The sequence below is a fragment of the Rhipicephalus sanguineus genome, chromosome 2, assembly GCF_013339695.2.
Source record: "Rhipicephalus sanguineus isolate Rsan-2018 chromosome 2, BIME_Rsan_1.4, whole genome shotgun sequence".
NCBI lineage: Eukaryota > Metazoa > Arthropoda > Arachnida > Ixodida > Ixodidae > Rhipicephalus > Rhipicephalus sanguineus.
The window spans coordinates 4,889,663-4,906,198 of NC_051177.1; the positions used below are offsets into that span (position 1 = coordinate 4,889,663).

Below are 16,536 nucleotides of genomic sequence, written 5' to 3' on the forward strand. Positions count from 1 at the left end.
GACAACAGCGACAATGACAGCAACCATGCCGCCTGCACCCGTGCTGCTAAAGCGCCCAAAGGAACCACCGACCTTTCACGGATCATCTGCTGAAGACCCGGAAAGTTGGCTGGAGAAGTACGACCGCGTCGCCGTTTTTAACGAATGGACCAATGAAGACAAGTTACGACATGTCTACTTCGCCTTGGAGGACTCTGCCCGAACTTGATTCGAGAACCAAGAGCGAAGCCTCACAATGTGGGACATTTTTCGCACAAGATTCCTTGCCACATTCACAAGTGTCGTCCGCAAGGAGAGGGCCGAAGCTCTACTGGAAACCCGTGTGCAGCTTCAAAGTAAGAACGTGGTGCTGTACGCGAAAGAGATGAGCAGACTGTTCCGCCACGCTGACCCTAACATGTCCAAGGAGAAGAAAGTTCGCCTCCTCATGAGAGGAGTCAAGCAGGAGCTATTCTCTGGTCTGATGAGAAACCCACCCAAGACCATCCAGGAATTCGTGGCAGAAGCGACCACCATCGAAAAAACGCTTGAAATGCGAAACCGCCAGTACAATTGGCTGTCGATTCATGACTGTCCAGCTGCTCATTCCCTCGGCTCCGATGATCTGCGCAAAATCATACGAGCGATCATGCAGGAGGCTGTTACCCTCACCACAGCCTCACATGACCTCGATTGAAGACATCATCAGAGAGCAAATTCATCACTGGCTGGGAATCCCTGAACCAGCCCCACCGCAGCCTCAAGCTATGAGCTACGCAGCTGCAGCCCGCCGTGCCGCTCCTTCTTCCTGCCCTCGTCAAGACGCTGCACCACCGCAGTACCGTCGCCCAACACCCCCGCCACAGTTCTGCCGCCAAACGCCGCCGCCACCACCACCAATGCCCTACCATCAGCCTGCTGGCCAGCACTACGCCTAGCATCCACCCGGAAAACTAAAGGCAGCATCCGATGGAGGAGCGGTTGCTGAACGACAAAATGCTGAAGATCCTCCGCCGTCGATGAAGTCCCGAGCCCCCGCCGCACGACGAACGACGTCCTGAAGACGAAACTTTGCAACCGGAAGAAGACCTGACGACGCAACGCGGAAGCAGCGGTGCAAACCGACGTAGCCGTCAGCCGACGCCGCGACGTAAGCGCAACGCAAGACGGCGGACTAGCGACCTCGGCGTACTATTCGACGGACACAGTGTTACCGCTCTCATCGACACTGGGGCCGACTATTCCGTCGTCAGTGGCTCATTCGCCGCGAAGTTGAAGAAAGTTAAGACTGCTTGGGAAGGACCTGAAATCCGCACCGCTGGAGGTCATTTGATAATGCCGGCTGGAGTCTGCACAGCAAGAGTCACCATCAGTGACCGAACTTATCCTGCGAGCTTTCTTATCCTGCAGCACTGTTCCAGTGACGTGATACTTGGGATGGACTTCCTAAGTGAACACGGTGCCGTAATAGACCTGAGATCTGAGTTCATAACGCTATACTCAGAAGAAGATCTGCCACCCCCCACGACGCCAAGAAACCACGCCTTAAGTGTGCTCAACGAGCAGGTCACCATACCATCTCTCTCCAGCGTCATTATTTCCGTCTGCACCGAAAGAGCCACCGACTTGGAAGGCATCATCGAGGGTAACCAGCACCTGTTGGTCAATCAAGACGTTTGCGTCGCAAGAGGAATAGCCGAGCTTCGTGGAGGAAAAACAAAGGTGATGCTCACGAATTTCGGCTACGAATACAAGCACGTGAACAAGGGTATGACAGTCGGCTTCATTGAAGAAATTGTGGAAGCCAGCAATGCCTTCACCCTCACAGATTTAACCGAAGCTTCCGCGAAAACGCCAAGGCCGGAACCTGCTTTTGATGTCAACCCATGTCTTCCCCAGCGCAAGCAAGAACAGATTAAATCCCTGCTCCAACAATACAAGGACAGCTTCTCATCGTCATCACGAATTCGACAAAGTCCGGTGGCGAAACACCGAATTATAATGGAGGAAATGCGAGGCAATAAAGAAACAAGTCGACGAGATGCTACGCGACAACATCATCCAGCCGTCCAAGAGTCTGTGGGCATCACCCGTGGTGTTAGTGAAGAAGAAGGACGGGACACTGCATTTCTGCGTTGATTATCGGCGCCTGAACAAAATCACGAAGAAAGACGTGTACCCCCTCCCACGGATAGACGATACCCTGGTCACAACGCGACATACTTTTCGTCGAGGGACCTCAAGACTGGCTATTGGCAGATCGAAGTAGACGAAAAAGAACGAGAAAAGACCACTTTTATAACACCCGATGGCCTCTTTGAGTTCAAGGTGATGCCTTTTGGTCTTTGCTCGGCACCTGCAATGTTCCAGCGCGTCATGGACACCGTGCTGGCCGGATTGGAGTGGCAGACGTGCCTTGTGTATTTGGACGACGTCGTGTTTTCCTCAACCTTCGACGAGCATCTCCAGCAGCTTGAGGCAGTACTTCAAACAATCAAGACGTCTGGACTGACCCTGAAGCCAGAAAAGTGCAGATTGTGTAGACGAGCTCTTGTTTCTGGGTCATGTGATCACCAAGTCTGGAGTGCGCCCACACCCGTGGAAAACAGCTGCCATCGCTGACTTCGCACCACCCACCGACAAGAAGGCCGTGCACCGATTTCTCGGCTTATGCACCTGTTACAGACGCTTCGTCAAAAACTTTTCATGGATCGCCGAACCACTGACGCTTCTCACGAAGACTAACGTGGAATTCAGGTGGGAAACGGCGCAAGTGCAAGCATTTCAAGAACTTAAACGACGCCTGCATACGCCACCCATACTTGTGCATTTTGACAAATGCGCCGATATGGAAATACACACCGACGCAAGCAGCGTAGGACTCAGTGCTGTCCTTGTGCAAAAGACTGGTGGGCTTGAAAGGGTTATCAGTTATGCTAGCCGGTCACTATCCAAGGCAGAAGCCAACTATTCCACAACATAAAAGGAATGCCTTGCCATCATCTGGGCTACGTCAAAGTTTCGCCCCTACCTCTATGGCAGGCCCTTCAAAGTTGTCAGCGACCATCACGCCTTGTGTTGGCTGGCTAACTTGAAGGACCCTTCAGGTCGTCTCGCACGATGGAGTCTGAGGCTTCAAGAATTCGACATTACCGTCGTGTACAAGTCCGGACGAAAACACTCTGATGCCGACTGCCTATCTCGTGCACCCGTCGCCGCGCCGTCGCAAGATGACGACGATGATTGCTTCCTCGGAACTATAAGTGCCGACGACTTCGCCGAAAGGCAACGAGCCGACGCGGAACTGGGGGGCCTTATGGTGTACCTCGAGCGCAAGACCGCCATTGTTCCGAAGGTATTCAAGCGAGAACTGGCCGTCGTTTTTCTTACGGAACGGCGTTCTCCTGAGGAAGAACTTCTCGCCTCTTCGAATAACTACCTTCTTGTCGTGCCCTCATCATTGCGACCAGAAGTCCTCCAGGCCCTACATGACGACCCGACGGCTGGACACCTCGGTGTTTCCCACATGCTCGCCAGAATACAGGAAAAATACTACTGGCCACGCCTTGCTGCCGACGTCGCCCACTACGTTAAGACTTGCCGAGATTGCCAGCGACGGAAGACACCGCCGACTAGGCCAGCGGGACTTCTGCAGCCAATCAAACCACCTCACCGGCCGTTCCAGCAAATCGGGATGGACCTACTGGGGCCGTTCCCGACGTCGACTTCCGGCAACAAGTGGATCGTCGTAGCGACTGACTACCTCACTTGCTGTGGAGACGAAGGCCTTGCCCAAAGGCAGTGCCGCCGAGGTAGCCAAGTTCTTCGTGGAGAACATCGTCTTGCGTCATGGCGCCCCAGAGGTCCTTATCACAGACAGAGGTACCGCCTTTACTGCGGACCTAACTCAGGCGATCTTCAAGTACAGCGAGACGAGCCACCGCCGCACCACTGCCTACCACCCGCAGACCAATGGCCTCATAGAGTGTCTAAATAAGACCATCGCCGACATGCTGGCCATGTACATCGACGGTGAGCACAAGAAGTGCGATGCCGTCCTTCCATATGTGACCTTCACTTACAACACGGCCATACAAGAAACGACGCAGATGACGCCGTACAAGTTGGTCTACGGAAAGAGCCCAGCGACGACGCTCGACGCCATGCTACCCAACGTCACCAACGAAGAAAATCTCAACGCCACCGCTTACTTACAACGTGCCAAAGAAGCTCGACAGCTCGCCCGCTTGCGCATCAAGACCCAGCAGCACACCGACAGCTGTCGGTACAATCTTCGACGACGCTTCGTGGAGTACCAGCCCAGCGACCATGTGTGGGTCTGGATGCCAACACGACGACGCGGACTGAGCCAGAAGCTTCTTCGACGATACTTCGGAACGTACAGGGTACTCGACGTCTCGGCGCACTCGACTACAAGGTGGTCCCTGACGGCATCACGAACTCTCAGAGACGCCGAGCTCGACCTGAGGTCGTGCATGTGGTGCACCTTGAACCGTACTATGCTCGTTAACGCACCTGAGGACTCTAATGTTTGCTCGCTCTATTAGTTTTCTTTAGTATTGCATGTATTCATGTTCTGTTTTTAAGCATCGGGATGATGCTTTTTCATAGGGGGCATTGCCGCGCGTCTTATTTTTTATGAGTTGAAGCTTCACCCACAACGACTGTGGGCAACGCGCTGCGCAGGCCGCGCCGCGATGTGTAAGAAGCTTTGTGATTGTTTTAGAACGTTCCGTTAAGATTGCGCGCCGCACGCGAATGTTCCAGCTTTGTCGAGAGATAACGCCGCCACCAGCGATATCGCTGGAAAGTTCGATAGCACCGGTATAAAAGCCGACGCGTTTGACCACTTGTCTGTTGATCGACGGACGCTGCTTTGTTCGCCGCAATGCGTGCTCGTTGTGCATCGCTTGTAAATTGACTATTTCGTTTCTTGGCACAAGTTCGCCAAATAAAAGACTCGTTCTTATCCTGCTGACTTCTGCCTTCGTCCACGTCACGACCACGTGACAATATAAATGAGGCGATACAAAATTATTTAGCAAGAGTACGTGAACCTTGGAGTGTGTATCATGCTTCCTAGAGCAGCAATAAGAAAAGCTTGCAACAAAGAATGCGCAAGCCACAGATTTGATGGCACCACTCCTTTAACAGAACGGTGGCATTACTGTTAGTTCTCATTAATATTGTGTCTAACAAAGAAAAGGAGCCCTTAAGAGTCATCTTCTTTCCTTCATTCATTCCTCCAAAGAGGGACTAGATCCAGGAACACCATTCCTTGGAATGCCGTTCTGCACAACACTGCCTTTAGGTTGCTTAAGTGGTGAACATAGTTAGACGGGTCAGAGCAGGGGCTAGTTGGTTGCACATAGTCAGCACTGAAACACACGTTGTGTGTGCTATGTGTGTTTTTTTGTGCGTATTTCTTCGTGTTCAAACAGCGCATCGCCAGTGTCAACTACGGTGAACATAGTCACTGTCATTGCTGCAGATTCTTATATGCCTCTATAGCTAGAAGAGACCCTAAAACGCAGCCCAACCAGCCCCTAACATTTTGAATTTAATTCAATGTTTTAGTTATCTTTCATTTAACAGTGAAAGAAAGAAGCAGTCATAAAAAGCTACCTCACGAAGGACTTGACTGACCCCTTGTAACGAAAACAACAGACAGTGTGTATAACACATATTACTAAAAAAATACGAAAAAAAAACGAGGTGCTTAAGATCAAAATGTTACATGTTTGCAGTATATTCTGCAACAGTGGATGAAAAAGAAGCCTTCCTGTTAAATAGTTTTAGTTAGATGAAACAAATCTATAAAAAAAAGGGGGGAAAGGGCACAGCAGTAAAAATTATAAAATTCTCAAGTGCGCTCCCAGACATAAATAATATTCTCTTAAAAAATTATCCGATAACAGGAAGCAACGGGCGCTTTAGGAAAGCGTTTCCCAAAGCACCGGAGGTTGTGTATTGCTCTAATGGAAACTTAAAGGGCATGTTAGTGCATGCGAAAGTAAACCCTCCTTCTACTGCCTACATAATGCCTTGTTCTCATCCAAGATGTAAGAGTTGCAAACACCTTCAAGATGACGTTATAGTTAAAAGCACCAGAAGTGATTACATTCATCATATAAAATCTAGTTTCACTCTGCACTAGTTGAAATGTTATCTACATGCTCAAATGCTCACTCTGTCAGAAGCAGTACAGTGGTTTAGCAAAACGTTTTGTTAGGCTAGTTGGTTCCTGACTTCTGAAGGAAAAATTGTAGCGCAAAGCAACAAAGGACGGGACTGGCGCTAACTTCCTACTGTGTTTATTGAAGAAAAGTATGTACATATATAAGGAACACAAGAACAGCAAGGGCATGACACTCGCGATAATCAGGCAGAAAACTAAGCGGGAAATCATATCTATAAGCATTGTCAGCAAAAAATTATTTCTTGCAAACATTGCATAACAAGAAAGCTCCATGACTTTGGTGGTTGCACTCGTGTTCTACTGATTGCTATTTTGTAACTGCTAGATCAAGGAAAAAGGACCAAAGAATAAGCAACAAAAAACTTGCAGATTGTTCTTAAGATTCGTTCTTACATGGCGATAACAACGGTTCTAGATGAACAGAAACTAGGAAGCAATGCGTCATACGTAAAAGCGATGCTTCAGTAAACATCACAGACGAAGAATTTCAAGCATAACTAATCGCAAGAAACCAAACAAAAAACAAGAAAACAAACAAGAAAACATTTTTTTCTTTTTTTTTTCCCCCCGAACGGAAGCGCGTGTGCTTCTGCAGGCAGATATGTAATGAAAATGACAACAAAAGTTAAAGGTTCATTGGTGTGCGTCAAAAAACAAAAATTCAACAAGAAATAACGCCAACAAGACTATAAAACAGCAAATGTGAAAGTAACACAACCCAAATGACGTGAAAGTTAAACCTGTCCTTCCAAGAAGGTCACTTCATTACTCATGAGTGTTATTGAAGGCATGCTAATGCAGTTGTCACCGGTCTTTAAAATATACTAGGCTTCAACTATTTCCCTTTCTGTCCAATTTAGTGCCTTCTTTAGGAAACTTGTGCGCGCAAACTCAGGCGTGCACCCACATCTTTTGCAGTGCTCGGCCAAATGCCCTCCCGAGTTGTTCTTAACAGACAGCACGTACTCTCTGGTCCTCTCATTGAAACACCGACCCGTTCGTCCTATGTAAACTTTATCGCAGCTGAGCAGGATCTTATATACGACATTGTTATCACATTCGGTGAAAGTAGTTTCATGTCACATTTCTTGCTTTTTGACGTCATACCTTCGAGAGTTTGCACGGAGCCATGAACGTGACATTGACATTGTACTTTTCAAGTTGTGCGAGATACGGTGTATGCACGGTATAGCTATCGTGGGTTGCCGCTCACGCTCATTAGAGTCGTTGTTTCCAGGACCCTTAAGCTTCTGCAGAAGGGACTCGCAAACACTTGAGACCAACAAAGCAGGGAACTTTGAAGTGTTAAAGCGAGCAATTTGCAGTTGAAAACTAGCATGCATTTGATGTTGGCAGGATTTTTCTAGTGAAGCCTTCAGGCAAGTCATGGCGATGCCTCTCTTAACAAGTTTCGCGTGGGCACTGTCATAGGGCAACAGACATTTCTTAGTTCTGGTATTATACATCCAGCAAATGTGCTTGCTCGTGAAGGACAGTTTTAAATCAAGGAACTGACTATGTAGGCCTTAGTGACGTTAAATTTTTCTACTTCTGGAGCCAAGCGCGTGTCAGCAGCTGATAAGAAGATGTCACATAACACAGGAGCCACAGACGAGCCTTTGCGGATGCCCGATTTCTGTACATAGTACTGCTCATTAAAGCTAATGGCCGTTGTGTCTAGGTAGAACTCAAGTAAGGTGATAGAGTTATCATAGCTTACCCCCGTGGCATTCCGGAACATGACTTCACCATTTTCGTTGATTAAATCCCGCACAGCACGACACAAGCCTCCATGAGGAATGGAATAAAAAAGTTCTTCGACATCCATTGAAAACGCATGCGTGCCAGCCACTGTTCCATCGAGTAGGTCCTTGAGCCTTTCCTTGAGAGTGGGAAGCTCTACATAGGAGTCTGTATCAACTGTGGAAAGGTGAGAATAGGCATTGGAAACTTTATTACAAACTTTGCGGGGGTTTAACGGCACAAAGACATAACACTTGTTATACCTGGCAGTTTTAATGTAGCACACAAATGCTGACAAGGTGCAGCAATGACCCTCGGCCAGCAAACACATGGTATCGATTGCGAATAGTAATACCTCATTAATTCCAACTCGGTTATTTCGAAATTCCGCTTAATGCGAAAGATTTCTGCGGTCCCATATTTTGCAATGTAAATTTGTGTGGATAATTTGAAGTAACGGTAAGCACCAGCCCGGTTAGTTTGAAAACTTAAGGGTGCCATGTGCCAATTCCCGATCCCGATTTCGCCGCAAATCCGCAGAAACGACGGCCTTTAGAAGCCACAAGGCGATACTAAGGAGTGATAGCTAAAGCACCCCAGCCTCGCTGCAGCCAGCGGGGAAAAAAAAGAAAAAGCGGTCTTTATCATGATTTAAGTAGCGCACTGACGGACGAGGACAGAGAAAAAGAAGGTGCACAACACGGGCGCTAACTCGCAACTGATTTTATTCGGAAGAACATGCTAATATAAAGGTGAAGAACAACACAAAAAAAAGGAACAGAAACATATAAACTTTGTAATCATCTGCAGGTTCCGCTTAGGTATTGAAATTCCGCGTCACTTAGCGCGATAGATGGTAGACTGATACATTTTTCTCCTTTCCTTTGAATGTGGAACGCTTCGATGACTTCTCTTGCCATCTGTTGTCTGTGACGTGACAGAATCATAGTGTCGGCGAAGAATGGTGTGCAGCCGCATTGTTTGCAATGGGCGGCGAGTGAAAATGGTTTTGTGTCTGACAGTGAACGCTCATGCTCCCTAAGACGAATATTGATACACCGAATTCCGAATTCCGAATTCTACTGTCCTGGTAGAGTTTCTACAGCAAAAAAATCCGGGGAAATGTCAGGCCATTAGTGTTGACGTGGAAGATTTATTCTACTCTATACCGCATGATGAATTAATGAGAAGTGTAAGAATGTGCATATGTAATTTCAATGATGAGCATGCCTTCTTCAGCAGTTGTAAGGTTCCTCTAGAATCCTTTCTAGAGTTAGTTTCTTTCTACCTCAAATCCACCTATGTTCACTATAATGAAGAATTGTACCTACAGAAAAGAGGAATATGCATTGGTTCTAGGGTAGCACCTGTCCTTTGTGAAATTTTTCTGAGTTTTGTGGACAGAAAGTTGGCGGAAGGCTTGGAAGGGCTGGTCAAGCATGTCTTCCGCTATGTCGATGACTATTTGGTGCTTTTTGATGTCTGTGATTATTGTCGACATTCCGTGAACATCTTAAAAGTGTTCCGAGAGAACGGCAGCGGCCTAAATTTCACGGTTGAAATGATGGCAGAAGGAACACTCCAGTTCCTAGACTTGAAGTTAGATTTTCTACCTACACATGTGTGTTGGCGCTATCATCCACGTTCACTCAAACCATTACTAGATTTCACATCACACCATTCAAAATTAATCAAACAGGGCATAGCATTTTCCTGCGTTCGTTCTGCCCTGCAGAAATCTTGTCAGGATGGGCTACACATTAGCTTCAGTGAACAGGTGGCAAGACTCAAGCAAGCCGGTTTCCCGGAGCACACCATTGCGCAAGCCTGCGAAAAGATGCACAAACGGCTGAAGCTGAATGGTTCACTGCCGGGGGGCGGCGAAGAACGGACTACGAGAGCCAAAAAGTACACGGTCATTCCGTATACTCACCGTGTGGCTCACGGATTGAAAAACGTGGCTCAACGTTATGACGTTGACGTCGTTTTTTCCTTCCCACATAAACTGGAATCCATGTGCGCAAAAGTGCAAAAAAGCACTGACAGAGAAATCAGAGACAGCGGCAATGTTCGTGGCAAATGCGGCATCAATCACACGTTTCAGTACACAGAATGCAAAGAAGCCATCGTCTATCAAATCCCATTATCATGCGGAAAATCATACATTGGACAGAGCGGAAGGTGTATCAATATTCGTCTTAGGGAGCATGAGCGTTCACTGTCAGACACAAAACCATTTTCACTCGCCGCCCATTGCAAACAATGCCGCTGCACTCCATTCTTCGCCGACACTATGATTCTGTCACGTCACAGACAACAGATGGCAAGAGAAGTCATCGAAGCGTTCCACATTCAAAGGAAAGGAGAAAAATGTATCAGTCTACCATCTATCGCGCTAAGTGACGCGGAATTTCAATACCCAAGCGGAACCTGCAGATGATTACAAAGTTTATATGTTTCTGTTCCTTTTTTTTGTGTTGTTCTTCACCTTTATATTAGCATGTTCTTCCGAATAAAATCAGTTGCGAGTTAGCGCCCGTGTTGTGCACCTTCTTTTTCTCTATCCTCGTCCGTCAGTGCGCTACTTAAATCATGATGAATCCGTACCAACTAGCTCAAGTTTCAATTCTCATGCAAAAAGCGGTCTTGTGGTCAGCTGAAATGTGCTCCTGCGGAAAAGACATGCTTCACTGCAGCACAGCGGTGTCATGTGGGCAGCATGTTGCATGCTTCTCGCAAAGTCATGATTTACGCATTCTTTCTGGCAAAAGAAAAATAATAAAGAATGCTCTGATGGAGTTCACGATGTATGCGAACCTCCCAGTGGCGGTTTTCCTGGCAATTTGCACACTTGGACTGCTGGCAGAATTCTTGCCTGCAACGCCTACTTCGAAAACTTCAATGATAATGTTTTCCAGCCAGAACACATCGCGAATTCTGTCACACTGGCCCCTTTATGGTAAAATAAATTCTTTATTTTACTATAAACAATGGGTGAATGGTCGCATCATGACGAGCTGACACTGCGAGGAGCAGGTGACATGCTGCCCGTGTGTCATCACTGTCTTGCAGTGAACCATGTCTTTTCCACAGGAACGCATTTCGGCTGAGCACGAGACCTCTTTTTTTTTGTGCGTGCTGGCAGCAGTGAGGCCCACCATTTCTCTGGGTTTGTGGCAAACTTGCGACCGGATATTGCTGGAACCCTTAGAGCCGCAAACCAGCAGGCACAGCAAACGACCATCTCCGTTTACCTTCAGTAATTCAAAGTTCTTCACAGTCCCAGTGACTTTGAATTAACAAGGTTTTACCGTACATGGTTTACATCAAAGATTGCCGAACAGGGTCTTGGGGTGGTGGTGCTTGTCTAACATCCATTGTGGTTGCAGTGTTGGCTATCCACTTTGTAACAGTGTAATAAACATTACACATTTACTCCTATGACTAAGCACGCTGTAGTCCAGTGTGGTCATCCTCTCAGGAATGTGCCCATGAGTGCTGCTTCGCTTCGTTTCGACGGAAGTGATGTCTGTCCTGTAATGCATGTGCCGACATTGTGTCAGACCATATGCCACACTTTACACACCAGGTAGTTGACGTGCCTGGTAAGCCCACAATATGTGCACAACTACTCAATTTACGCAAAGGCATCAATGCATCTCGTAATACATGGCTCAGAGCCAAAAGATGTGGCATAGGCAGCTACTTGCTGATTGCTTCACATGATATCGATTGCTAGAATTTTTTCAAGTTGTTGGATATCTTAAAAAAGATATCTCAACGTTCTCCTGATATGATGTATATACCATTGTGCCAAGATGACAAGCTCCCGGCAGATTCAACATGCCAAATGCACACTGTGCCTCTCCTAAATGGCCCCCAGTCACTTACTCCTCTTCAGAAATATTCTTCCTAGCAGAACAGCAGTGTGCTGGCAGGTGCTGTCGAAAAGTTGAACCTGAAGATGAGTGCATTTTATTAACGGAATATGAGCACAACACTGCAGGGTGCATGTCTTAAAACGTGCGCAGCTTACCTGACAGGGGTTTTATTTGTGTTCTATGATGGTTCTAGCGGTGATGGAAGTGCTGCTCCAATTGCTGCTCCAAACTATGAGTTTTTTGAGTAACTGCTCCAAACCTGCTGCAAAAATGAAGACGAGGAACAGTAAGAACCAAAAACAATCTGTGTTTGCTACGACAGTGTATGCAGCTTTATTGGCTCTGACCTCATTTACGCAACAAGAACTGGCATATCCAGCATATTCTTTTTTGAACTTGACAGGCAGGCTATTTTGGTGAAATGTGAAAATGACCGAGATTACTCGTAGCGATTATCAACTGCTGCTTTGACAACAGTTACATGTGGCTGTGGTTCTATAATGTAGTGGTCAGCTTTACCGGTTCCATCTCATTTTGCCAAAAGTACTGGTATTTTAAAGATATAGCTCATTTCACGGCGCATTCAATAACCATTGATATTTTAATTGTGTGTTTCTTGCAATTTACACTGGTTGTTCCGTGTGAAATATTTTTTATAACATAAATATTGGCATTTATGAGATGCTTCGGTGATGCTTTGCGCTCCAGGAGTTGCATCTGCTCCTAAAACACCAATAGCTGCTAGCTTGTCAGTGTGAGTAATACTTATTGTACTACCGCCTGCCGCCACATGTTATCAGAAAGGCTTCGATGCGTTCCTTCCACAAGGTGGGGATGAAGAAGCCAGTGCATTTCCGCTTCTCAAAAGATTGTTGTGTGGAGATCTGAGGCAAGCTGTAGATGTGGGCATCATGCTGTTTCATTATGTGGGTTTAGCTTCACTCTGTGGAGAGCAGGCCCATATGAACAGCAAAAGCAGGTGATAAATACCTGTCATGCAGCTGGTGAGCGTGCAGCCAGTGCCAGGGGAGGAGCAGCTGGATGTGCTGTTGGCCGTTCAGCTCGAAGGCGGGCCCATGCGAGCAGCCACTGTGGCGGCCAGGCTGCACGAGCGTCATGTGGCCCTGGAGGCAGCTGCTGGGCTCCACATTCACATACTGCCACAGGTGAGCACTGCACACAACTAAATAGTAGATTTCCACGGTTTTGGGAGCCTCTCGCGGAAATTCTGAATTTTTTGATGAAGCTCGGTTTCTGAATATGCTCTCCTTTTGCCATTGGCCTTCTGACATCCGGTGGCTGGCACAGCATAGCTTAAGTGGCTTTTGTGCCGATAATCCCTATTTAACCAGCTGCCTAGAGGGGTGCAGAAATACAAGTTTTTTTTTACATTACCCATACACAGTCACCGCAAAATCATCTGAAAAATCAGGCAGTCTGAAAAAACGCTTTTTACTTTGCTCATGTAGCTGAATGCTCTCAAGGCCTGCCACAGAGGTTCTCGTGAATGCGTTCTGTACCTGCAGCCTACCAAACTGGTGCCGTCCAGGGTGCTTGCTGCACCCCACACACTCCTTGAGTAAGTTCCTGACCGCACACAGACGTGGGGATGATGAGATGCTTCGGTTCCTGAAAGCGACTCGTCTGGTGGTCTCGCACAAAGAGGCAGCGTTGGCACGGCGTGTTTGGTTCGTTGCCCATCTGCGGCGCACTTACAACTGCGCGCACACATGCCCTACTGAGCAGTCAGCTGAGGATACTTATCGTAATTGGGTTATCAGCAATTAAATCGTACTGGTTTGGTTGCTGCCTGCCACCATCATGCCTCCGTGCATTTCTAGTGCTTATCTGTAAAAGCATCGCCGCACTGCGCCGGCTAACAAGAGACTAATAAAAAAGATTGTCAGGCTAACAAAAGAGATCGTTGAAGCTATCTATCCCTGTGGTCTATTACTCGAAGGGATGTCGTTCCTTAGCAATGTGTTATGTCACGTGATGCTTTTCCTCAAGCTACATATGCGTGCTAATGGGCAAGTAAAGATTATTTTGAAAGTGAGCACCGGTGTCGTGCGTCATCTCCATTTTTTTTTTGACCATATGCAAAACCTGCTAAGTAAAAGGTTCTGTTTAATTAAGCAGAAATTTCATTTAATAAGCACTTTGTGTTTAACGTTATTCTACTGTACATGGGCAGCTTCAACAAATGTAGTTTGCCAGAGGAGTCTTCTAAGCACACTTATGAGCTAGCCACTGAACCATAAACAGCACTTTTCATGTCAGTTTGTATCATCCACGAAAGATGTGAGGTGAAATTACTTGACCAGGGAATTTTAGGTGTGAGCATTGATGAGTGATATCGTATGCAGGGTGACCGGTGCCCTAGTCTGCAATGTGTGCATGGTGAATGCCAAGACCGGCTGGTGCTGGACACTGGTGACATCGTGGTTCTTGCTGCAGACGGCCACAGCTTGGTCTCAGCCCGACACAGTCGCCACACTGCGTGCATCTGTAGCCCTGGCTTTGGTGGTGAGAACATTATAGAGAGGAAGGGTGATGTTGAAGAATTACAGCTTACTTTCGGTGTTACACAAAATATTGCCACGCCCACTTCTTGTTTTATTTTGATGTGTTCGGGTTTGACTAGCAAGGACGGTTATCAACGCTCGACGCTGCCCGCGCCGCAGTGTTTGAGAAGCTTCGCGATTGTAGTAGATTGTTTTGTTAAGATTGCGCGCAGGACGTGAATAGTCTGATTATTCCAGAGCTTGCGTGACCACGAGTGATAAGAGTGGAAAGTTCGATGCGTAATGTATAAAAGACTGCGCGTCCCAGCCATGAGCAGTTTTTTCGACGGCCGACGCTCTGTTTGCCGCTATCAGTGTACTGTGTGTATTGCTGTAGTTTTACTTTCCTTTTCCCGGCCACAAGTTCGGCCAAATAAAGAGTTTCATCTTGGACACGCCGCCTGCTGCCTTCGTCGACGTCACAACCCCGTGACATCTGGTGGAGGTGCTGCTTCGTCCATGTTCCGGACGCCCCCGCAAGACCGTGATCCAAGTCCACGTCATCAACAAGAAGACCCGAAAGACATCCCGGAATGTCGAGCTAGCCGCAGGCAGCTAGGACCTGAGTTCGGATGCCTACCTGACATTACAAGAGCCAAGACGACAAAGCAAGCAGCCACGATGACGCCACCTGTGCAACCTATGCCACTCCTGCTTCAGCAGCCTAGGGAGCTGCCCTTATTCCATGGGTCATCGAGCGAGGACCCTGAAAGCTGGCTGGAAACATACGACCGGGTAGCCGTCTTCAACCATTGGAGCAATGAAGACAAGCTGCAGCATGTCTACTTCGCCTTAGAAGATGCCGCTAGGACATGGTTCGAGAACCAAGAGTCCACTCTAACATAAACGGACATTTTCCGAACCAAGTTCATGACCACATTCACTAGCGTCGTCCGCAAAGAGAGGGCCGAAGCTCTGCTTGAAACTCACGTCCAGCTCCCCAATGGGGTCTGTGTGGCGTATTTTCCGCCACGCAGACCCCAATATGCCTGAAGAGAAGAAGGTTCGTTTCCTCATGCGAGGAATAAAGGAACAGCTCTTCGCTGGACTTATGAGTAGAGCTGTGCGAATAGCAAAATTTTGGGTGCGAAGCGAATAGGAATAATAAAGTTTGAGTGCGAATCGAATCGAATAATTTTCAAATAATTTTCAAATATTTCCCAAACATTTTTCGAATACTTCAAAGTGAAATTACAGAAAAAAGTCGCAAAGAATCTCTAAGTATGTTCTTATGAGATAGCAACATGAAAGTGTTTCTTTTTGCTAGGTTGGTGAAACGCTCGCAGGGTGGTGTTTCATAGTTGTCTTATCAAGAATGAGGCAATGTAGAGGCCGAATCGTATTTATGTACATGATTTGGTGCAACCAAAGTGTTGCCAACAACACTTTACACGTGATAGACAAAGATGCCATTTCCTGAGCCTCTCCTCTTCTTTCAACTTCTGTGGAAGCCCAACAGATGTGGCAGACAAGGGTGTGCTCCCTTCAAGTCCGGAGTTCCAAATCTGTCTCTTAGACGTCGATTTGTAATAACATCTGAAATTTTGGGTGCTAGCTTCGGCATCCGATTTTTCGGACTTCCTGCCCAAATTTCAGGTCCGAAACAGCATTAATTGAGCCCCCACCTCTGCCACATCTTTCAACTCCATGTTGGAACCAGCGTTTTCTTGAGATCATACATTTGCTACCATAGCGGAGCTTGAAAGGCAGCTTTGCTGCAATACGAGGGTGTGATGAGGTGAAGCATATTGAAAATTTAGAGACCACTTTCAGTCGGACGTTGACTGTGTCTTGGCTAAGTTCGACCGTAACGGAGCTTGAAATGCAGCTTTGCCTCAATACGGGGGTGTGATGAGGCGAAGCACACTGAAAATCTAGGGACCACTTCCAATCGGACTTTGTCTCTTGGCTAAGTTCGACGGTAACGGTGCTTGAAAAGCAGCTTTGCCGCAATACGAGAATGTAATGAGGTGAAGCATATAAATATCTGTAGGGGTCACTTTCAATCAGACGACTGTATTTGTTTTTGGGAAGTTCGAATACTTCAAATAGTAAAATTCCAGTGTGAATCGAATCGAATAGCAAACACTATTAGAAAAATATTCGAAATTTCGAATATTCGCACACCCCTACTTATGAGGAATCCACC

The 16,536-nt window shown here is 47.1% G+C and overlaps 1 protein-coding gene across 1 annotated transcript in view; it reads left to right on the plus strand.

Moving 5' to 3' along the window:
* Positions 1 to 16,536, plus strand: part of LOC119382356 (fat-like cadherin-related tumor suppressor homolog) — a 912,235-nt gene that overhangs the window by 664,884 nt on the left and 230,815 nt on the right. The window contains 2 exon segments of the mRNA XM_049412132.1: positions 12,825 to 12,989; positions 14,190 to 14,349. Of these exon segments, the coding sequence (XP_049268089.1) occupies positions 12,825 to 12,989; positions 14,190 to 14,349 (325 nt within the window).